Source organism: Mirounga angustirostris, unplaced genomic scaffold, assembly GCF_029215605.1.
Source record: "Mirounga angustirostris isolate CCGP_5_RB_7025 unplaced genomic scaffold, mMirAng1.0.hap1 SCAF_5, whole genome shotgun sequence".
In the NCBI taxonomy this organism is placed as follows: Eukaryota; Metazoa; Chordata; class Mammalia; order Carnivora; family Phocidae; genus Mirounga; species Mirounga angustirostris.
In genome coordinates this window covers 65,132,430-65,154,330 of record NW_026991713.1, presented here as the reverse complement: position 1 = coordinate 65,154,330, position 21,901 = coordinate 65,132,430, and the positions used below count along the sequence as shown (strand labels likewise).

The window sequence follows — 21,901 nt, the reverse complement described above, 5'->3', positions numbered from 1 at the left end:
AGCTGGTCCTCATGCTATTACCCTGGCCATATTTCTAGAACACGGAGCTCTTACTTCCCACCCCTTAGCAGAGCACAAAGGCCCTTTATGTTCAGAATATTTCTAACTTCAAAACCCACCACTCCACCCACAGACCACAAACTATTTACAGTTTCCCCAAATCTGCCATGTTATTTCTTCCCTCCGGGCCGCACACATGCTGTTCCCACCGCCTGGAGTGTTACCCAGCCAGCCAGGGCTGAAGCCATCCGTGGCAGTGTACTCTGGACCATGGGGCTCACTCTCTTCTCTGACCGCAACCCTGGCTCCCAGAGAAGGGCTGAGTGCTGAGCTTACCACATGAAAATTACTTCTTATTAAAAAATACACTTCCGGGGCACCTGGATGGCTCAGTCGGTTAAGCGTCTGCCTTCAGCTCAGGTCATGATCCCAGGGTCCTGGGATCCAGCCCTGTGTCAGGCTCCCTGCTCAGCGGGGAGCCTGCTTCTCCCTCTCCCTCTGCCTTTAGCTCCCCCTGTTTGTGCTTTCTCTCTCTGTCAAATAAATAAATAAAATCTCTAAAAAAATAAAAAATACACTTCCAAGATTCAAATTTAATAAGTCATGGATGGATGGGAGTCTGTTTTTTTGTTTGTTTTGTTTTTGTTTTTGTCTTGATTGAGCTTTTATTTTTTTATTATGTTATGTTAATCACCATACATTACATCATTAGTTTTTGGTGTAATGTTCCATGATTCATTGTTTGCGTATAACACCCAGTGCTCCATGCAGTACGTGCCCTCTTTAATTTTTTAAGAAGCTCCCAGACTATTCTGAAGTGAGGCAAGTGTGGTTTACATTGGTTTATATCACTCCCTGGGCAATTCATCATGTCCTGCCTGGACTTTAATGACGATCACCTTTATCATTATTTAATGCTTACCTCATTCACTGCCTTTACCTATTCAACAATGTTCATTAAGGGGCTACTAGGTGCCAGGCACTTTTCTAGGTGTTCATGTGAATGAAAGTGGCACAGTCCTTATTCATAGAGTTAACATTCTGGAAGGTTGTGGTAGGCAGAATAATGCCTCCCTAAGATGTCCACGTCCTAATCTCCAAAATTTGTGAATATGTTACTTTACGTGGCAAAGGAGATTTTGCTGATGTGATTAAGGTAAGGAAGTGGAAAAATTAGCTTGGATTATCCAGGTTCTTTTTTTTTTTAAGATTTTATTTGTTTATTTATTTATTTATTTATTTATTTATTTATTTGAGAGAAAGAGAGCACTTAGGCGGGAGGGGCAGGAAGAGAGGATCTCAAGCACAGAGCCGTATTCAGGGCTTAATCTCAAGACCCTGACCTGAGATCACGACCTAAGCCGAAACCAAGAGTTGGACGCTTAACTGACTGAGCCCCCCAGGTGCCCCAGATTATCCAGGTTCTTGGTCACAGTGTCCTTACGAGGGAAGAGGGAGGCAGCAGAGTCATCAGTGGACATGTGACAACAGTAGCAGAGATCAGAGTAATGTGATTGTTAGCTTTGAAGATGAAGGGAGAGGGCCATGAGTCAAGGAATGTGGGTGGTTATAGAAGCTGGAAAAGGCAAGGAAGCAGATTCTCCCCTCCAGCCTCCAGAAGCAGGGCAGGCCTGCCATCGCCTTGATTTTAGCCCAGTGAGACCCACTGTTGGACTCCTGACCTGCACCACTGCAGGAGAATAAGTATTTGTTGCTTTAAGCTGTTAGATTTGTGGTGATTTGTTATAGCAGCAAAAGGAAACTAACAGGCGGGGGCACCTGCATGGCTCCCTGGGTGAAGCATCTGCCTTTGGCTCAGGTCATGACCCGGGGGTCCTGGGATCCAGCCCAGCATCAGGCTCCCTGCTCAGCTGGAGTCGCTTCTCCTTCTCTCTTCTCTCTCTCTCTGTCAAATAAATAAATCAATCTTTTTTTTTTTTTAAAGGAAACTAATAGGGATACTGGCTACTTATTTTGTGCAGAGATGTGATGGGCCTCCCCAGCTAGCTTATCTGTGCTTGAGGGCTCTGAGTTATGTTTGGTTTTCCCTCCCAGCTCCCAGGAGGAAGCCGGGCTCACAGTGGAAGCTCAACATACTCCTGCTATAGATTCTGAGAGTCGGGGTGATGTTTGGTAGGGATTTGGGATGGGGGGGTGAAGCTTACGGAGATGAAAGGAAAGGAAAGCTGTCAGCGTGGGTGAAGTGTTTGAGGTTATGAGGTGATGGTCACAGCGCCTGGGTTCTCAAACCTTGGTGTGAAGAATCTTCTGAGATGCGCATAACGTCTGGGGGAGAGCATCTGGTTGATAGGGACAGGGTGGAGGGAATCTATTCACTGCGTACTTGCATGTTTCTCCATTTTTATATCTTAATTTTAAACGAGAAATTTAAATTTTAAGCGAGAATTTTATTCAGAGAGAAAAATGTTGAAGTCTTGGCCCCAGCTGGCTTGTGTACCTGTAGATTTCCGGGCCCCGCCCAGCCCCGAATATCCCGGCAGGGTAATGAGGATGAGCCCCGGAACGTGCCTTTTTTTTTTTTTTTTTTTTTACCAGGCACCCCCAAACGCCCCGGCGGCCCCAGGCCCTCACTTGGCGAAGCTCCCGCCGCGCGGCGCGGTTCCGGGCGCGGGCGGCCTCCGGCCGGGGAGGGCGCTGTGCCGGAGGCGCGGGGGGCGGGCCGGGGGCGGAGCGCGGGGCGGCCGGCGGCTCCCGGCTCCCGGCTCCCAGCTCGCCGCCCCGGCCCCGGCCCTGCACCTGTGACTGTCGCGGCGCTCGCCCTCCCCGCCCGGCGCCCGCAGCCCCATGGCCCCGTCCCGCCTGCAGCTCGGCCTCCGCGCCGCCTACTCCGGCCTCAGCTCCGCGGCCGGCTTCTCCATCTTCCTCGTCTGGACCGTGGTGTACAGACAGCCGGGGACGGCAGCCATGGGGGGGCTCGCAGGTACCCCGGGGCGCGCGGGGGCGGGGGGTGAGGGGGACGCGGGGTCCCTGCTGCGGGCGCGCGGCGGCGGGAGGCGCTGTCGGCTGCTCCGGGAGGCTCCTCGCGGGCGGCGCTTCCCCGGGGACCGGGGCGGGGGAGGCTGTTTACCCCAAACCGTCCGTGGGCAGCGCAGGCCCCGCGCGGGCCCCGGCGCCTGCGGGAGCCCATGCCCCCCACACCCCCGCCGCCTCTCCCGTTGGCACCCGCCTGCCGCGCCGCCGGCCCAGCCGCCCGGTGACAGCGTCCTCGCTGCGCACCCGCTTGCCTGCCACCCTTCGCTCGGCCCCCCAACCGCACGCGCGCTTCTGCCCGGGGCCCTCCGCTCCTCAAGCGCCCCTTCCCTGGGGGCTGGGTGAGGCAGAGGAGGAGTAAGTGGAAAGGAGGGCGGAGGGGGGGTTCCTCGGGGAAGCCGTCTCCTCCCGCCAGGGCGGACCCCACCCGCAGCGGAGTCCTCAGCCGAGCCCCGGGGGACCGCGCTAGGGATCTGACGGAAACTGGACATTTTCTTCCCACCCCGTCGGTGTCTCTTTGCCACCCCTCCGCTGTGGCTCCTCTGCCAAGGTCTGCAGAAGCCTGTGCTGGGTGCCTTTTCTGTGCTTTAAAGAGCAGAGGGGAGCCAAGTGCTAGAGGGCGAGCGTCAGGGTGCCGCTGGAGGCGGGATCCGCACCAATGCTGTGTCTTCCCTGTACACCTGCGGACACCCGATGAACCTCTCTGTGCGTTGGTGTGAAGACAAAACATGTTCTTCCTAGTCGCTAACATTTTTTTCTAATACTTTCTGTGTGTCAGTCACCGTGTTAAGCAGCGTTTCCATCATCTTGTTTCATCTCTACATTAGTCCTGTGCAGTGGGCATTTTTATTGTGTCCATTTCGCAGATAAGGCTTGAACTGAGACTTAGAGTAAATAAGTAGCTTGCCCAGGGTTACACAGCTACACGAAACAGTGTGTGGAAAAAGAACTTTGGGGAAAAAATACATGCAAGAATATTACTTTTACATATGGTGATCACATTCCATTCCTAAAATCCTCTGCCCGAGAGAACCCTAAATGTACTCACTGAAAGTAACTAGATTTAGTCATTGCCACCAAGCCTACTGAGTGCCATCCCTGGGTAGAGAAGGAACGGGGGGTGGGGTTTCTGCCTTAATCGAGGGGCATACAGAGCCATAGCCTGAGCAAGGCCAAACAGAGCCCTCGGGGGGGGGGGGGGGTTCCCTGGCTAGGATGCTCTCATGCCTGCCTAGATGCCCCCCCCCACCTGTGGGTTCCTGTCCTCCCTGGAGGCAGCCAGCCCAGCATCGCTCAGTTCTCTACAGACCCCTGGCTCCCCCTCTGCACCCCCACCAGCTGCTCTGTTCCTCAAGGTTCTCTCCTTGCAGTTTTGTGTGTTTGTTCCTGGGAAGGAGGTGTCGTCAGGCCTGTGGCTGAGTGACACCTGGGGTGAAGGGACTGGTCGTGTGGAGGAGGGAGGGGGGTCCATCCCTGGGATCCAAGCTGGTGTTGTTAGAGTCTGGTCCTGGGGAGCTGAGCCCGGTGAAGCTGAGCTGAGCCGATGCCTCCTGGGCCTCAGTTTCCTCATCTGTACGGAGTGGGAGGAAATACCACTAAAAGGGGTGATCTTGGACACACCCTCCCGGTTGGCAGTAGGACAGCTTAGAAGGCTCCATAGCGTTCATCCCACAGTCTTAGGAGGCCGTGGAAAAGGCACCGTACCTCGGGCTCCAGGGAGTGTGGGCTTTCCCTCTGACCCAAACCCTGCCCTCTCTCCCTCCCTGAATGCTTCCCTCAGGCTCCAAGGCAGGCCAGCTGTGGAGTCGCCTGCAGGGAGGGGTGCAAGGGCAGCAAGCAGCTGGAGCAGGGCCTGGCGCCTCCCTGACAGTCTGGCCTCGCAGACAACCAGGAGGTGGCAATGGACGGGCAAAGCCACTAGGTAGTGGTGGTACCAGGGGCGGGCGGGCGGAGGGCTGGCCAGGTCAGAGCCACCAGCCCTCTCCACGCTGAGTGTGTTCTGAGAAAGTCTGTAGCCAGTCAGCCTCCTTCCTTTTTTGGGGGTGAAGCATCAGCAGATTTACTGACTTGTGAGCACCCCACTTCTGACTCAGCATTTTCCAGCCCAGAAACTGCTGAATCACCAGAGGGCAGCCCCAGCATGCTCCTTCTCCCCTGCATACCAGGCAGGGGCTGATGGGGGTGCTGGTTTCTGAGGCAGGGCTAGCCTCCAGGGGCCCCTGTCTCCCATCCTGATGGGTGTCTAGGAAGAAGCGGCCTGGAGGAAAGCCGTTGCAGAGAAAATGGTTTTGCTGGGGGAATCCTGGGGAAACAGAGACTCTTGTTCCGGGTCTAGTAGACCAAGAAAAGGTGAAAAGAATGGAAAAGTTGCCCCAGGAGTCTAAATGGCTCTGTGTTCTTTCCACCTGAGCTGGGAGGGAGAGGAGCCCTGGGGCTCGGGCCTGGCTTTTCCCCAGGGCTGGTGTAGAGGGCAGGGGTGCACTGGCCCAGCGTCCCACTTGTCTGAATTTCTCTGTGGGCTCCTCTGGCCTCCTCCCGGCTCCTCACCTCCAACCCAGACCCTGGTGATACTCTCACTGACCAACTCCGACCCTTCCTTGCCCTTGGTCTGTCAGCTGCAAGCCCCCAGTGGAGCAAGGGCTCTGCTCATTGAAGTGGTGGGGCAGGGTGGGGGGGTGGTGAGCACGCAGCCGGGTGGGCCTGGGGAACTGACCATCCTGCCCTGAATTGTACAGACCGGGCTTCCTAGAGTCCAGTGTGTCCTCAGGAAGAGAGCAAAGCTGAGGGACAATTGCTTCCTGCTTGAGGTGTGGGAGGGGACCAGTCGGGGCTCCTGCTCGTTCACTGACCACCTTGGGGGAGCTCCCTGTTCCAAGGACAGCGGTGGGAGCCCGGGTGGGTGGGAATGGGCCTGCTTCCAGAAGTGGCTTGTTTTATCTGGAGGCAAGGCCTGTGGGCAGCGGGGAAGAGGTGGTTAAGGTTTGCCTGCTTATTAACAAGAACTAGTACATGGGACACCCAAAATGGCCATCTTCCTTTTCGGTACGTGGGTGTATGGCGGGGGGGGTGGGGAGCTGTCTGGGGGCACTCCTGCAGCGCACCCAGTGGACTAAAACATGGCATTTCCACAGGCCCCTATTTCAGCATTTCCTAACCCAGAAATTGCTGAGTCACAGAGGAATTACTCTGACCTCCTTATTTTCTCCTAAGCTGGCTCCAGGGTCTTTGACTGGTGAGGGATCTTAGAGCTCATCTCCTCCAGCCCCCCCATGGCGTACTGAGGAGACAGAGGGCAGGTGGAGCTGTCCCAGACAAATGCCCATCTGACCGTTCCTTGGATGCACTCAGTAACAATACGCCTTCTTCCTAAGGACCTACATGGCATCCCCAGACGAACACTTAGGGTGCATGTGAGAGGTTTGGGAAATGCCTCTGGCACATGCTGCAGATCGTGTGAGATGTCAGCGGAAAAGCCATGAGATTATCATTCTGTCCACCTCTGGCCTGCTCCAGCTTCCTGTCTGGGCGGGCTTGGAGAGACGCCTGTTCTGGTTCACCCTGATCTCAGGGGTGGAGGGACCCACGTTCCAGGCCCCAGAGCCCCGCAGAAGGTTGCGGTGGGGAGGGGCAGAGCTGGGAGAGCAGGGGGGTCAAACAGGGTGGGACGGGAGGCTGGCAGGGCTGAGCCCTCACTAGGGAGGAACCCTGGGGTGGCCAAGTTTCCAGGCTGGCAGGACCTTTGGGCTCACCCGTTTCTGGACGTGGAAACACCAAGGCTCTGCGAGGTCACGGGCAGCACAGCAGTGCCAGGCCCCAGACTTCCTGGCTCCCAGTCCCGTGGCTTTGCGTCCCGTGCCAGGCTGCCCAGAGTTGTGACAACTGCTGAGCTGACAACCAGAGCATAGTTCTGTGACGATGCCCCCCTCCCGCCACCGCCGCCACCAGCCTCTTCTCCCCTCCTAACTTAAAAAAAGAGAGAGAGAGAAATATCTTGGGCATATAAAAAAGGATAGATGATTTCATGAACTCCCTTATACTTAGCACCCAGCCTAAGAAATAAAAATACCACAGAGCCAGTCAAAGCACGCTGCCGCCCCCAATCTCCCGTCCACTTCCCTTCCTTCTCTCCCTCGCTCAAGATAACCGCTCTCCCCAACCAGATGCCCGCCCTCCCTAAGCACAGATGCTCCCCTGCATGTAGTGTGTGCGGCGGCCTGCTGGAAACGTCCCCCGACCCCTAGGACCCAGCTGCCTGTGTCGCCCCCACACACGGACAGAACTCGCAGCCGGCTCTGCCTCTTTCATCCGTCCTTCCTTGCTGGGACCCTGTGGCCCTGCTCCAGACCCTTGCCAGGGGGACTGATAGTTGTTCCACCCCCAGGGCTGCGCCGGCAGGCACGGCCTGGCACAGAGGGCACCGACTGTGTCGGCCGAGTGGTAGCTGGCTTCCAGGGCAAGTGCCCGGCCAGGCCCGGAGGGCAGGCCCTGCAGAGGCTGGGGGCGTCTGGCCTGCCCTCTCAGCAAGCTAGCGGGAGTGGCATGGAGTCTGGTCAAGAGCAAGACGGCCACGTGGGTGCTGGGTGGTCTTGGGGGGGTCTCACTGCTGGGCCTCTTCACGCTGCAAGAGCAATCCACGGAGTTCTGGAAGGGCCCCGCCGGCCTAGAGCTCAGCCACAGGCCTCTGAGGGCCAGGTGGAGCTGCGGCAACAGCCCCCCCACCCCCCCAGGTGGTCGCAGGTCCTGGAAAGCAGGCCAGACTGCAGGATTCCCAAACCTTCCGATGTCAGGACCTCTTCACACGCTTGCAAAGTAGTGAAGCCCCAAGGAAATCTTGTGTATGTGGGTGATAGCTCTCGAGCTGTACCATACTAGAAATTAAGACTGAGAACATTTCAAGCATTTTGTTTTTTTAATCTAAAAATATCGATTGTTGTTTATTGTCATCAAATATCCAGTGTCCTAATTTTTCCACTTGTTTCATAACATTTAAAAAATTTTTTTTAATATTTTTAAAATTTAAATTCAATTAATTAGCATATAATGTATTATTTGTTTCAGGGGTACAGGTCTGTGATTCCTCAGTCTTATAGAATACCCAGTGCTCATTACAAGCATTTTAAAGTAATATTAAAAATAACACTGCGTTAGCATAAATAACATGTTTGTGTAAGAAACAGTCATGTTTTTTAAAACAAAAAAAATGAGGGAAAAGAATGGCATGGTTTCCTATCTTTGCAAATCACTTTAACATCTGGCTTAACAGAAGACAGTAGATTCTCTTATCTGCTTTTGCATCCAAGTCCTGGTGATGCCAGAGGCCTCGTAGCCTCCAGAACATTCCACTCCACAGTCAGAAAGCAATGAAAGTGGAAGGCCAACGTGATCTTAGTATTGCTATGCAGACAGCCCTGGCCTCAGGGGCCGGAGGGTCCCCGGGGTCCTGGGCTGAAGGCTGGGTGGGGGGGGAGCAGGGGGCGCGGAGGCGGGAGGGGCGGCTCCCTCGGTTGACGGGTCTGTCCCGGCAGGTGCGCTGGCGCTGTGGGTGCTGGTCACGCACGTGATGTACATGCAGGATTACTGGAGGACCTGGCTCAAGGGACTGCGTGGCTTCTTCTTCGTGGGCGTCCTCTTCTCGGCAGTGTCCCTCGCCGCCTTCTGCACCTTCCTTGTGCTGGCCATCACCAGACACCAGAGTGAGGGCCGGTCAGGGAGGGAAGGGCGGGGGAGGGCCCCTGGGATTCGGATCCTGGCTCCAAAGCTTGTGTCCAAGGAGCTTGGGCAGATCACTTAAACAGCCCGTGCCCGGGCTTTCTCAGTGAGGGGAAAGGAGTCCCCAGCCGCCCTCGGGTCGGAAGGGTTCAATGAAATGCGTGGGAGATGTTGAGCGGGGTGTGCTCTGCGGGTCCTCAGCCCCGAGTGCTCTTACTGGCCCCACGGGGTTAGTCCTTCTGCCCAGCTCTGGGATGGGAGCGCCCCCTGGTGGCTGCGGCCGGCAAGTAGGCAAAGGCCCTTCCTGCCCCTAAGGAGTCTAATGCTCAAAACAAGTTGCAAGTGGCCCAGGGTAAATGTAGAAAGGCAGAGTAGAGGATACAGACCTGGGACTGGCCAGCCCTGACCTTCCCTCAGGCCCACGGCCTCCTGCCTGCCAACCCTGAATGCTCTAAAAGTGCTTATCACATTCCACCTCTGCTGGTGGGGAGGGGTGGTCCTGGGCTTGCGGCATGGTGGCTGGGGTCCAGGGTGAAGCCCTCTCAAGTCACCGTGGGGTTCCTCTCCCCTGCAGGCCTCACAGACCCCAACAGCTACTACCTCTCCTGCGTCTGGAGCTTCATTTCCTTCAAGTGGGCCTTCCTGCTCAGCCTTTATGCCCACCGCTACCGCGCGGACTTCGCCGACATCAGCATCCTCAGCGATTTCTGACCCAAGGGGTGAGCCTTCTGTACCCTGGGGGTCCTCAGGACCTGGACTCAGCCTCTGAGACACTGGGCAGGCCTGCCACTCCCCCTGGAAACCCTGGATCTGTGGCAGAAGAAACACAGCAAGAGGACTGCGGTCTCCTAGGAAGCTGTCCTGTCCCCTTTGCGGGACACCTGGGTGCGGTGGAAAGGGGTCCTTCCTGCCATGTTGCTCCTCATCGGCCTGGCTGGAGGGCAGCTTTAGACCTTCTCAGATGGATCTATTTTCTTAGCACTCAGTGAGGCATCTTCGTAAGCAGGGCCAGGGCAGTGAGTCAAGGGGTAGGGCAGTGAGCCTTGACCTCTGCCTGGGGGCACTCTCCCTCAGGCCAGCCTGAGAACCTGGGAGGTCAGGTCAAGTAAGGGATCTCTACGGGCGACCTCCCAAGCCCGACCCCAACACCCCATCCTGTTGTCCTTTGAGGGTCAGGTAGCTTAACTCCTCAATCCCAGGGATGGCAACACTTGGCTCTCTTTCCCAAGGCCTGGGGACCTGAGTGGAGAGGTGAGTGTCCCTCTCCCCCCCCCAGAGCCGGTCTCCCATGAGTGTGCTAGAGCCAGTCATCTCCTTCACCATACCACACACCACACACCCTGAAAGAGGGCTTCCTGAGCGAGGCCAGACAAGGTGTCTGGGGAAGGTGCCATGCCCCCAGAAGGGCTCCGGGGAAGGGGGCAGCATGGTGCAGGCTGGAGGGAACCCCGCAGATCTGTGTTTCCATCACTTCTCACACGCGTCACCCCTGGCCACGAAACGTCCCCCCACTCCCCCGCTCACTGCCCTTTGCCTAGAGCTTTCATCTTTTTTACATCTCCCTTCTGAAGGACAAAATCTGCTTTTCTGCTTATACATGGGCACAAGGGCTCACTAACTCGGGAGGGAAGGAGCTTTTGTTATGGATTTCTTTTTATGTTAGGTTGCCATTTTGCACGGTCTACCCTTTTCCCACCTGATGTGTCCTGCCCTTCAGCTCTTTTGCCTTATCTGTGTCACTGTCACTTTAGCGGAAATACAGCGGCCCTTTGTATCCCACAGCCTCTGGTGGTTTCTTGTGGGGCGGGAATCTTGCGGGGAGTGGGGGGGGGGTGCTGTGGGAGTGGTAAGCGGGACGGGTGGTGGCGGCGGCGGGTCTCGAGGTGTCTCAGGAAGCCATCTCCTTAGCTCATCTTGTGCCCTGGAGGGCAGAGGAGGGATCACGGTCTCAGGGGCTGGAGGCCCTCCCTCTCTGGCCCCTCTTGGCACAGGGGAGCCCAGCAGCCTGGCTCTCAGGCCACGCCGGCCAGGGGGCAGATGCTCAGAGGCATGGCCTCAGCACCACCGCTGGCATGTAGTGTCTGTCACCCACGGGGCCAGACTAGACGGGAGGGGGCTGAACCTGCTCCCCTTCATATTCTCCCAGGCTGAGGGCTTGGGGCCAGGTCTGAGGGGATAAGGCTGCTCCTCCTACTGGCCGGAGAAGCCTGGCTGGCTCAGCTGTAAAGACAGGCGCCGGCAGCCTGGCACCTTCCTCTCTGGTGGTCGGGTGAGCTTGTCCCAGCCTGCTGCCTCATGCATTGTCTCTTCTAGGCTCAGTGTATGTTAGGAAGCCACGGTGCAGTCGAGCGGGAAGGGACCAGAAACAGTGTCTATTTCTGGAGCCTTTAACTGATAAACAGAGGCCCCAGAAGGTGACGTGACTTTCCTGAGCTCCCAGCTGGGACTTGAACCCAGGTAGGTCTGATTCACCACTCTCTGGGGATGCTTTCTGGGTCCACGTATCTCTATCCCCGCCCACTCAGTGGGCCTTCTGTCTCTGGACCCAGACCAAAGCTGCTGCCTCTTTATTACCCCAAGGTTGGGCGAGTGGGGGCCAGCTAGGGTGTGGGCAGAATGGGTTCTTCCTGCAAGGGAGCTACCCACAGAAGGGCAAGGAGCTAGAGGGGGGCTGGCCCGCAGCCCAGCCTGGTCCCTTTCTTTCCCACATCAAATGAGACGCACGCCGTGCCGTGTGGCCCGCCGCCCGCCCCCGCACTGCTGTCCGCCGGCGGTTCACCCCGCATCCCCAGAGGCCTTTTCACAGGCACCTTTAAAGCAAATAAAACATTTATTGTTCAGATTTTTTTCCATTTTTTTTTTTTTTTACAAAAACATGCATACGTACACAGGGTATGGTGGTCCTGGGGAAGACACACACACACACACACACACGTGCACACACGTACTCTCTCACACACACATACTCTCTCACACACACACACACCCCCCAACACTTTCCTTCTTGGCCCCAGGCCCGGACCCCAGAAGCCTTGAAGACTTTGCCAGGGCAGCCTCCCCTCCCCCATGTCTTGTGTCCACTCTCCCACCCCCTTTCCCCTCAGCCAAGCTAGTCCTATGTAGGGCAGGAGTCAGAGCTGGGTGAGGGAGACCCCAGAAAGAGAGAAGGCTCACGGAGGGGGGCAGTGACCGAGGGGCCCCTGGCGGTCATGCCGTGCCGCTGAGGAGAGATGAAGAGTTTGGCACCATTGGCTCAGGAAGCACGGGACTCCCAGAGCACCTGTCTGCTCCACCAGGGCACTGAGATGGCTGACGTAGGGTGGCCTCTGGCGGGGCCAGGGACCAGATGGGAGGCCTGCTGATGGCTGCTCTCTCGGAAGGAGCTTTGTCTCCCTGCCCAGTGGCGGGGCAGGGTGGGGGTGGGAGGGAAGCTTCCAGAGTCATCTGAGGAAGCCGGCAAGAGGGACGCCCCCTGCCCTCAGGGATGGCAGACCCCCTGGCTCCTCCTACCCAGCCCCCTCTCCCCCACTCCAGTCCAGCCCTCAGAGCTTAGGAAGGACCACCCTGGCTGAGGCCAAGTTCACATTTCTGTGTGGAGCCTGGGGCTGTGTGCAGAGCCCAGGGTCTACAGAGCCAAGAATAGTGGTTATCGGTGGGCCCGACTGAGCTAGTCCTCCTCTGTGCAGTCCTGAGGAATGGGGGCCCAGCCACGGGCCTGGACCCCAAACGGGTAGACTCTGTTCTTGAGAGAGCCCTACTGAGGCCCGCCTGGCTGCCCAGCCTGCCTCCTCTCCGGGTCCTCTTTGGTCCCTATCCTAGACCCAGGGCCCTTCTCAGGCTCCTTGGGGTGACTGCAAGGGGCTGTTCTCTAGCTCCAACTACCTGCCCGAAGGCTCTCTGAAGACCCCGGGAACGGGCACTGTTGCCAGAGGTTAGAAGAGAACCAGGTCCAAAGGGCAGGGTGGGCAGGCAGATCCGTTCTGGAGGCTTAGAGATTCATAGGTTCTTCCTCCTCCACCAGCTGTTCTGAGGGCCTGGGGGAGAGACAAGGGTGGGGGCTGCTGGAGGGCCTCAGGAGGCTGGGGCAGCTGTGCTGGGATCTGGGGTCCTCGAGTTGGGAGGGGCCGAGGGGTGGAGAGGCTGGGGGCCCGGGGGTGGGCGTTACCGCTCTTCAGCCAGGATGCCCACGGAGAGAGACGCCAACGCCGTCACTGCCTCCACTTCTTCTGTGTCGGCCCCGGGCACCCTGGGCGCCCAGGAGTCTGGACAGGAAGCCAGGCGCTGCATGCAGCCCCAGTATTTACCTGGGGCAAGAAGCCGACTCAGGCGGGGTTGGGGAAACGAGCCCCCCCACCCTGCCACACCACGCGTCCTAGACGGATACAAGGCTGGACCTCTCAGGGCGAGGGCCCAACAGCGGCGGGCGTATCCTCAGTTTGGGGTCAGCGTTCTCACCCGCCTCTACCCTCAACATAACACGTCCCCTCACCTGCCCCTCCGCCCCCTGCAGCCCTGCCAGGGTGAGCAGAGCTGGCTCACTGTGGCTACTGGGGTGCCCAAGCTATTGGCCCAGCCCTGAGCCATTCCCACAGTGTGGGGTTCCTAGAGCACCAGTGGGGCTCACTCTTCCCTAGATGGGGTCTGCATCTCTGCCCAGCACGTAGGACAGGACAGCGTGGGGGGCGGGAAGGACGCAGCACAGAGAGCTGACTCTGTGTGGCCGTCAGCGGGTCACTCACGGCCCCGGGCTTCCACCACCCCCGCTAAGCCATGGACACGACCATCCTGCCCACTGTTGTCAGAAATAACGTCCATGGCACACGCCCAGCCCAGAGCCCGGCCCAGCGTGAAGACACCATACAAAGTACCAGCAGCATCTTTACTGTTATGCACGCTTCCTCTACTGGATGTGGGGAAATCTACTTTATTCATTTTTGTATCCCTAGCACTGAACCCCTTGAACACGGGTCTTTACATAAAGTGCTCCATAGATGCTAAGTTGCAGGGGAAAATTTAAAGTGCTTTCCAAATGTAGGGTTATTCCTTTTTTTTTTTTTAAAGTAGGCTCCATGCTGGGCGTAGAGTCCAATGCAGGATTTGAACTCATGACCCCGAGGATCAAAACCTGAGCCCAAATCAACAGTTGGATGCTTAACCCTCTGAGCCACCCAGGCACCCCCAAATGTGGGGTTATTCTAAGACCAGGCCCCAAAGCAGGCAGAGCTCCCAAGATCCCTGTGGACAGGACTGAGGGTCAAGGTAGAACCAGGGCTTTTGGCAAAAGGCCTATTGCTACTGGCCTGGCCCTGGCCTAGGGCTGCGGCTGGGGATGGGAGGCCGTTCTGCCTTGAGGAGGCAGGTGGTCCCCACTGACTGGTGGTCCCCACTGGATCCATCTGGAGGGCTCCGAGAGTACCCATTTGCAGGGAGGGAGGCAGTCCCACCATTACCGTTGGGGTAATTCATAGGAAGCCTACTCCAGCACAGCAGTGGAGCCCCTTGCCTGGCGGGCACTGGAAGCCATGGGGCCCGGGTTACTGAGGGCAGGAGACCCCTGAGGTTCTCCCAAGTGTGGGGTCAGCAGGTGCCCTCTCTCCGTACTCACTGTGCACCCGGATCACGGCTTCCAAAGAGCGGATGGCGTTGAGGTTGGGTTTCTGTTTCCAGCCCTCTTCTGAGAGAGGATCCACCTGTAAGAGAAAACAGCACCTCAGCTCTTAGGGACCCACAGGCCCAGCTCTCTCCCACGCCAAGGGCCCTGGCTTTCCAGACACAAATATGCATGTGCTCCCAGCTCTGCCTAGGGCTGGAAACACTGGTCTTAGACCTGACCTGGGGAAGGGGTACCCACTCTGTCCCCCTCGTTCTAGGCCTGCCACCCCGGCCCTATCTGTGAGCCCTCTGGGGGCACTCCATCTGCCTGCTTGCTGGGGCCGTCCTCGGGGAGCTGGGCTTCCTGCCCTGTGGATGCATAGACGGGGGGGCGGGCTGCTCACCTTGTTGCCCAGAAGAGCAGCCACACAGGCCTCAGAAGCATCACAAATGGCTGTGAGGTCATGGCCACCTTCCAAGGCCAGCACCACTGCACCTCCCGCCAAGCTCATCAGCTGCTGCGTCATGTACCCAAAACCTAGGAGGTTGGGTAGGGAGGGAGAGGAGAGGCAGGGCTGGAGGGGAGGTGGACCCTCTCTGTGATTTCCCTGCTGGCGTCCTCCTTTATAAATAACGATCAGATGCATACATCTCTCTTTCTTCCAGGCCCTTCACGTGGACCCCCAGGTCAAACCTATTCGTATGCCCCAGTCAAGGCTTGTGGAGCTTGAAGGACTTGCATGAGGCCCACAGCTAGTAAATAGCAGGGCCGGTACTGGAACCCAGGGCTTGGGCTCCAGCCCGTCTTTTCCACTAAGCCACAACATCTTCTCTTTCTGTCCCCCAAGCCCTGGGGCCCAGCAGGCTGAGTGGGCTCCCTCTGTTCTGAGAACATGCTCCTCCCCATCCTCCTCCGGGAGAAGCTGCCAACCCAGCTGGGGATGCACAACTGGGGTGTGCATTGGGAGGGGGGGTCCCATGGCTGAGCTTGGCTACCAGACTTCACCCCCGGGTTGTGGCTTAGGCCTCCCATGGTGATGGCCCTGTCATGAGAAAGGGCTCTGGGCAGGACTAGGCGAGGAGGGCCTAGGGAATGCCAGGACCAGCTGTCACACCCCAGTCCTCACTCATGGCCCTGGGCCGGCCATTGCCACCTTCCCCTGGGCTTGGGCAGTGCCTCTCCTCCCAGCCTAGCCCTCATTCCCTACATCGCCTCCTGGGCTGGGCCCTCCTTACATTTAGCGGAAACATGGTAGCCACCCAGTGGGGCTGGGTGACCCTCGGCGGCATCAAACCCAGCTGACACCAGGACCAGGTCCGGAGAGAACTCTCGGGCGATGGGCATCACAACCATCCTGTGTGGGTGCCAGAGGCAGGGGCTCAGCACTCCGTGCAGGGCTGCCAGGGCAGAGGCCCCTTCCCACCAGCTTTACTGTGGGTACCCTGCTCTTAGGACTCCAAGACACCCAATCTCCCAGCAGGATAAATGGATCCCTCTGACCTCCTTGACCTGGCTGGCCACCCATATCCCTAGCACAGCCTGAGGACTCAGCCACCCAGAGCTGAGGCAGGAAGGAGTCAAGGAAGGGGCACTGAAGGGAAAGAAAGAAGAGCGTGCGTGCATGCATGGGTGCTTGTCTGTGTGTGTGTATGTGTGCGCACGCACTCGTGTGTGTGTGTCCACGTGTGTCTGTGGGGTGCAGTTGGGCAGGACCACGGTGGGGGCAGGTCACTAAGCCTCGGGGGCTGAAACTATTGGTACTCAGCTGTCACCCGCTTTGGACTGAGTTGACCACACCTCACCACCTGCTACCTGAGAGCTGACTCTCTTGAGGTCCTGGGCCACCCAGATCCATTCTCTCATCCTCTGCCCCTGCCGGCCCCCCACAGCTGCCTCCCTCCATCCCTCACCCAACTCTGGCGTCCATTTTGATGTGTTTCAAAGCCCCGGGCTCAGGGCACACAGACACTAGGAAGCCCAGTCCAGGGCGCCTACAGAATTAGCTCTCATGGGGAATATTTCCAGAAACGTATTTGAGACCTACTTCCAGGGTACTCTTCTCCCAAATAGAGTATAGGTACCCTGGAATGAAACATATAAGGGCTCCTAAACAGAGCCCAAGCCCCTCTTCTAGAATGCCCTTTCTTAAGCAACTCCCCCAGTATGAACATCATCTGCTTTCTTTCTCCACAATTTAAATTTCTTACCTCCTGTGCAAAGCCCACCTCCTCCAGGCAGGCTTCTTTGACTGAATGTGGCAGCTATGCTCACTCCACCCTGCCTATCTTCCGGCACCCAATTCAACACTGGCTCTGGGTAACATGTGCCTTTATAAAGCACCTTTGACTTTTTCATTCTGTGTTTCCTGTCTTCTCATGGGGACTGGAGGCTCCTAGAGGCCAGTGTAATAGTGTCTTTCCTTTTGTCTGTCTCAGTCTGGAAGGCCCACCCCAGGACTGGCTTATAATGTCCAGTGATTGGATGAGGACGGGCTCCCAAGCCAACCCATCACCTCCAGCCTGGTGCTGTTGGGCTAGGGGGCAGGAAAGAGTGGCCTTGCTGGGCAGACCTCCCCTGGGCCCCCACAGCACTTACCTGAAGGCGGCCAGGTACTCAGGATCCCCCATTGGGGGGTCCAGACCTCCGGCCCAGGCCACGTTGACGTTGAAGCCCTCGCCGCTACCAGCTCCCACCTGGGAAACAGGAAGCAAGAGGGACAAGAGGAGAGCAGAGTCCCAGGAGAGGAATCCCAGGACGCCAGGGCTGCGAGACCAGCTCGCCCGGCCTCTTCACTTCCCGATCGAGAAGCGGAGCATCAGAGAGGCTACCCAACCTGCCCTGGATCACACAGCTAGTTGTGACAGAGGCAGAGTCAACGGGGCCGGGAGGGAGCATGTAGTTACCTCATCCACGGCCCCGCTGCCGGGGAAGAAGTTGCCGTCATCATGGCGATGCAGGGAGATGTAGAGGACACTGGGGTCCTGGTAGAAGGTCTGCTGGGTGCCGTTGCCGTGGTGAACATCCTGGGCAGGGAGATGGACAATGATTAGGGAAGGCCTGAAAGCACACAGCTGGGGGCTGGCGCAGCTCAAAAGGGCTGTGAGCGTCCCTCTTCTGACTGTCAGGATCCTAGACTGGGAGTCGGGAGACTGGGGTTCTTAGAGCTACACTGCTGGGTGGTCCCAAGTAGTCCACTGGCCCTCTCCGTGTGCACACAGATGTGTGCACAGCCCTGAACCAGGGTGGATATACCACGAGACCCTGAAGGGGAGGAGGCATGCCAAGGGCAAGACATGTACGGCAGAAGAGGGAGGGGTCCGGCCTTACACATGTCAGGAACCTTCGCTACTGCGTCTTGTCCAAGGTGCAGGAGTGATAGGGTGATGGGAAACCAAGCTCAGTTACAGAGGGGCAGGTCCACGAGGCCCGGGGCCACGACTGCTAGGAAGAGCTGTGGCCTGACACTTGGTAAGTCAGAGGACCACACGTGGGCACAAGGGTGGCAAGTTCCTCCACTGTCCTCAACGGCTGCAGACGCACGTCCATTCACAGCCGCTCATGCAGAGTGTGCAGCTTAGCTGGATGCATGGACTCCAGAGCTAACTGGCCTGCGTTCAAATCGCAGTCTCAGGACTTACTAGATGTGTGGCTATGTGCAAGTTACTTAACCTCTCTGGGCTCACATTCCTCATCTGAAACCAGGTAACAGTCAGGCTCAAAACCCACCACAGGGCAAACCGCAGGGTCTGGATGTGATTAGGGGCACATTGAGGTGACCTGCTATCACACTGTGACCGCAGGGACAATGCAGCAATTAGGATGCCTGCAGAAAGAAGCCCCTGGAGGCCAAAGAGCGCTCAAGTGGCTCCTCCCGCCGAGGGAGTTCGAGATGGCTGAGGCCTTCCCACACGCCATCGCCCCCGGGCCTCCCAGCAGCCCCCCGATGTGGCTCTTATCTTCGCCCACATTTTATACAGAGGGCCCGGGAGGCGCATGCGGAACTCGGGCAGGAAGCCAGGTCCTCTGATGCCAGGCTCAGGGCTCTTTGCAAGGGGCTCTCAGATCTGAAGGGGCTGGGAACCGGGGCCTACCCAGTCCATGATGAGGATCTTGCTGGCCTTGCCCTGCTGTTGAAGCTGCCGGCAGGCAATGGCCACGGAGTTGAAGAAGCAGAAGCCCCTGGGAGGACGAGAGAGAGGCTCTGCCCGCCCGCCCATTCCCCCCCCGGTCCCCACCTCTCCAGCCTCCATCTTCTGCCCACCCCTGGCGTGGCCCAGCCCCAGAAGGCTCAGGGGACGGAGGGGGAATGCCGCCCCCATCTCACCCCCTCCCAGGCTTCCCCCCAGCCTTACATGGCTGTGGACTGGTCTGCATGGTGTCCTGGGGGCCGAACCACAGCAAAACCATTCTGGAAACAGAAAGAATGCTTGTCAACCAAGGGGCCAGCACTCGGACCCACAACTCCATGAAGCTGCCCCCAACCCCAGGCTCATCCCTTGAGGAGGGGCCATCAGACAATGGCTGTCAGCAGATCTGACGGCGGCCAGGCTGGATCTGAGGTGCCCTGGGGCCTGGCCCCCAGGCCAGGCCAGGCATCCTCTGCCTTTACGCTGGCCGTGAACACAAACCCCCCCACCCTGGTGTGTCTGGACTCTTACCACTTTATAACAACAGTTACTGTTTGTCGGGCAGAAGCTACACGCCCGGCACTGTGCCCCAGCACTCTATAAACGCGGGACTTCATCCTGACATCTCTCTGAGGTAAATGTCATCTAATCCTCACAACATCTCCATGAGATAAACAGGATTCTCTCGAGTTCACAGCTGAGGAGAAATCTGAAGCTTGGGCAAGTTAAATAACTTGTGGGAAGTTGCCCACTTGTCAAAGGGTGAAGCCAGAACGCAAAGCCCAGCGCTGAGCTCTTCATTGCATGTCCTCCCCGCACCGAGGAGGAGCTAGGACACTGAATGTGTGACCACCTTGGGCTATGAGCTCTTCAACAGCTGGGGGTACGGACCTCAGCACGAGCCCCTGGAAGGTGCCCAGCCCAGAGCAAACAAGCACAAGCACCAACCGGGTCTATAAAACCTCGGTATTGCAAAGAACCAATTTGCCAATGGGAAAGGTCCAGAGATGCTCTGCAACTTGCCGGTGGTCACACAGCGGGTCTGTGTGTGAAATGATCCTGAATAATTATGACCCTGGGTCTCTTAGAGACCAGTGGCTTGACTCCCCACCAAACAGCATGAGCGTAAGGTTCGAATCTCAGCTTCGTCCCCAGTGCTCTCGATTTCCCTTCCCTTCCCACCCTGTGGCAGATATCCAAGAGGAGTGAGAGGTCTGGGGCTCTGGGTCTGGCCTTCCCTGCTGCCCCATCCTGCCACCCCCTCTGCGGCTTACCCACCTCCCACTCAAAGCTCCTACCTTTAGCTCGCGGGAAGCTACTTTGAAGGCGAGGTCGGTGACGCTGCCGGCGGCCCAGCGGGCTGCATTGGACGAGTGCAGCTCATTCCAGATGGTATCGGTATCCACCTGTGGGGGCCAGAGTCAGGGCCCGCATCATCCAAGGCCCCCCCAGGAGCCAGGGCCCACTTGGGCGGTGCCCACCCCACGGCCAGGACCCCAGGGGCAGGGAGCTGGGCAGACAGTGCTGCCTCCCCAGTGCCCCACCACCCAAAGGCAAGGCCTCCTGTGTCCCCCAATCCCAGCATGACTTCTCCTTCCCAGCTTCAGTCCACATCACCAGCCCGTATCTGGCCAGCACTCGGCCGGCAGCATCGCGCCTGCCTCCCCGCTCAGAGGAGGGGGCATGGCGTTACCTGGGCGGGACTTGGGGTTTGGACCGGGAGGGGGTTTTAAGCCCCAGCTGACTCTGCTCAGGCCCTGCGGGATGGTCGGAGCTCGAGGGGCCGTCTGCACCACTGTCTTCCACTCAGGGCCCCTAGCCCAGGCTGGGAGGCCCCCCAAACCCAGTCCCTGGGCCTCAAGGCTAGGGAGGGGCCGGGGGGCATGATGGGGAGATGGGGAGGGCGAGGCGGACCAAGAGAGGCGAGGAAGGCAGAGAGAGTCGCAAGAGGCTGGAGAAAGAGAGAGAGAGAGACAGACAGAGAGGGAGAGGAGGGAGGAGAAAACAGAAGCAACAACAGTTGGAAAAATCAGAAAGTGGCAAGAAATGGGAAGTTGTGAACAGGGCGCTGACCGGCTCCCCAACAGCCCCCCAGCTACAGCTCCCACTTCCCTCTGGAACTAGGCCTCCAACCCCTGCCTCCACACTCCTGGCTGGGACACCACCAGAGGAAGCAGGGTGAACTGGGAGGAGGGGAAGCTGGGCCGTGGGAGAGAATTGCCTGGGTCACCAAGGACCCTGGAGGCACCCCCACAGCCCCAGGCCGAGCAGCCCAACTCCGCCTGGAGGCCAGCGTGGAAGGGCGAATCCCGACCACCACCAGGGTCTTACGAAGGGAGATGGCCCCCTGCTCTTTGAGCCTCACTCCACATTTACCAAACACCTTCTAAGTGCAAGGCAGAGGGCTCCCCACTCAGGAGACACTGACGGGTGGAGGACACACCTGTCCACAAGGAGCTTCTAGCCGGCAGAGGAGCATTATGGGAGAGCCCCTGGCCCAAGAGGTCTGGCAGAACCACAAGAACAAGCAGGTAGGGGCTGGGCCTGGGAGAACAGAAGGGAGGCGCTCCAAGAGCCCGTGGCAATGGCCGCTCAAGCCCCCCCGCCGGGCACACTTACCCCTACCCCACCACAGGGCAGCATCACAAACATCCGCTGTGCCAGGAGCCCTGTGGGGAGAGGCCCGGGCTGTGTGAGCTGCAGCCTCTCAGCTCCGGCCCGCCGAGGGCTGGGGCCGGCTGCCCAGGGCGAGGGGGGCGTGGGCCGCGGCGTGGGGACGCCCAGGACGCTGGGGGAACAGGCTGGGCAGAGCTGGGAACGCAGCGGCTGGGTGAGTCGGGGGAGGCACGGGATCCCAGGCGCCCCTGGGCCCCTACCTGCCAGCTTCCCGTTGTCCAGTTTGAGGCGGCTGAGCGGGTTGGTGCCATAGAGGAGCACATGCCGCTCCGAGTGCACGGACTGCAGCTCCTCCAGGGAGGCCTTCCGGCCCCGGAGACACTGAGGGAGGGCCCGCAGAGCTCCTCAGCCCCGGCTCACCCCCGCTCTGCCGCGACCACCGCCCGCTCGGCCCCTCCCGCCCGCGACCCCTGCCTCCGCGGGTTCCACACGCACCCACGCTGCCGCCTCACCTCACACTGGCCCCGGAGCCCCCGCTCCTGCAGCCGGGACCAGATGCTCTGGATCCGGCCCGCATGCTCCGGGTGCCTGCTGTTGTCTCCGCAGGAGCACTGGTGCTTCAACATGACCGAGTCATAGACCAGCCCTGCCGAGAGCGGGGCTCAGGGCTCAGGGCCCGGGCCCGAGGGAGCCCCCACCCGCTGCCCCCCACGGCCGCAGACGCCCACACCCTCATGGAGCCAGACCTGACAGCCCCCCCCCCACCACTCACACAGCCCCGCATGCCCCATCCGGCCCCTCAGCCCTCCACGCACGTGTACACACACACACACACACACACACACACACACACGCCCCAGCCTCT

General features: G+C 58.6%; 2 protein-coding genes across 13 annotated transcripts in view; one reads left to right on the top strand and one right to left on the bottom strand.

The window, feature by feature from the left end:
- Window positions 1-2,685: 2,685 nt before the first annotated feature.
- On the top strand, window positions 2,686-10,479 carry SLC48A1 (solute carrier family 48 member 1). The gene is made up of 3 exons (XM_045873557.3): window positions 2,686-2,941; window positions 8,517-8,684; window positions 9,275-10,479. The coding sequence occupies exons 1-3, from the start codon at window positions 2,806-2,808 to the stop codon at window positions 9,409-9,411; spliced, it is 441 nt and encodes a 146-aa protein (XP_045729513.1). The 5' UTR covers window positions 2,686-2,805; the 3' UTR covers window positions 9,412-10,479.
- A 1,032-nt stretch (window positions 10,480-11,511) lies between these two features.
- Window positions 11,512-21,901, bottom strand: part of HDAC7 (histone deacetylase 7) — a 35,654-nt gene continuing 25,264 nt past the window's right edge. For 9 of the 12 annotated variants that reach the window (XM_045873551.3, XM_045873554.3, XM_054507080.2 and 6 more), the window contains 13 exons: window positions 21,549-21,682; window positions 21,297-21,417; window positions 21,040-21,089; window positions 19,719-19,826; window positions 18,646-18,701; window positions 18,385-18,472; window positions 17,197-17,316; window positions 16,889-16,986; window positions 15,529-15,647; window positions 14,697-14,830; window positions 14,306-14,390; window positions 12,866-13,004; window positions 11,512-12,734 (listed from right to left, as the gene is read on the bottom strand). In XM_045873551.3, the coding sequence (XP_045729507.1) occupies window positions 12,689-12,734; window positions 12,866-13,004; window positions 14,306-14,390; window positions 14,697-14,830; window positions 15,529-15,647; window positions 16,889-16,986; window positions 17,197-17,316; window positions 18,385-18,472; window positions 18,646-18,701; window positions 19,719-19,826; window positions 21,040-21,089; window positions 21,297-21,417; window positions 21,549-21,682 (1,298 nt within the window). In that variant the 3' untranslated portion in view covers window positions 11,512-12,688. The remainder of the gene's footprint in view (window positions 12,735-12,865; window positions 13,005-14,305; window positions 14,391-14,696; window positions 14,831-15,528; window positions 15,648-16,888; window positions 16,987-17,196; window positions 17,317-18,384; window positions 18,473-18,645; window positions 18,702-19,718; window positions 19,827-21,039; window positions 21,090-21,296; window positions 21,418-21,548; window positions 21,683-21,901) is intronic. The other 3 variants (XR_010411535.1, XM_064591349.1, XM_064591350.1) reach the window with 3 other exon arrangements.

Excerpts from the sequence above, each read along its gene's own strand:
- SLC48A1 (XM_045873557.3), top strand. The coding sequence starts at position 2,806 with ATGGCCCCGTCCCGCCTGCAGCTCGGCCTCCGCGCCGCCTACTCCGGC. Across the intron at positions 2,942-8,516 it reads AGCCATGGGGGGGCTCGCAG|GTGCGCTGGCGCTGTGGGTG; the intron begins GTACCCCGGGGC and ends CTGTCCCGGCAG. Across the intron at positions 8,685-9,274 it reads GGCCATCACCAGACACCAGA|GCCTCACAGACCCCAACAGC; the intron begins GTGAGGGCCGGT and ends TCTCCCCTGCAG.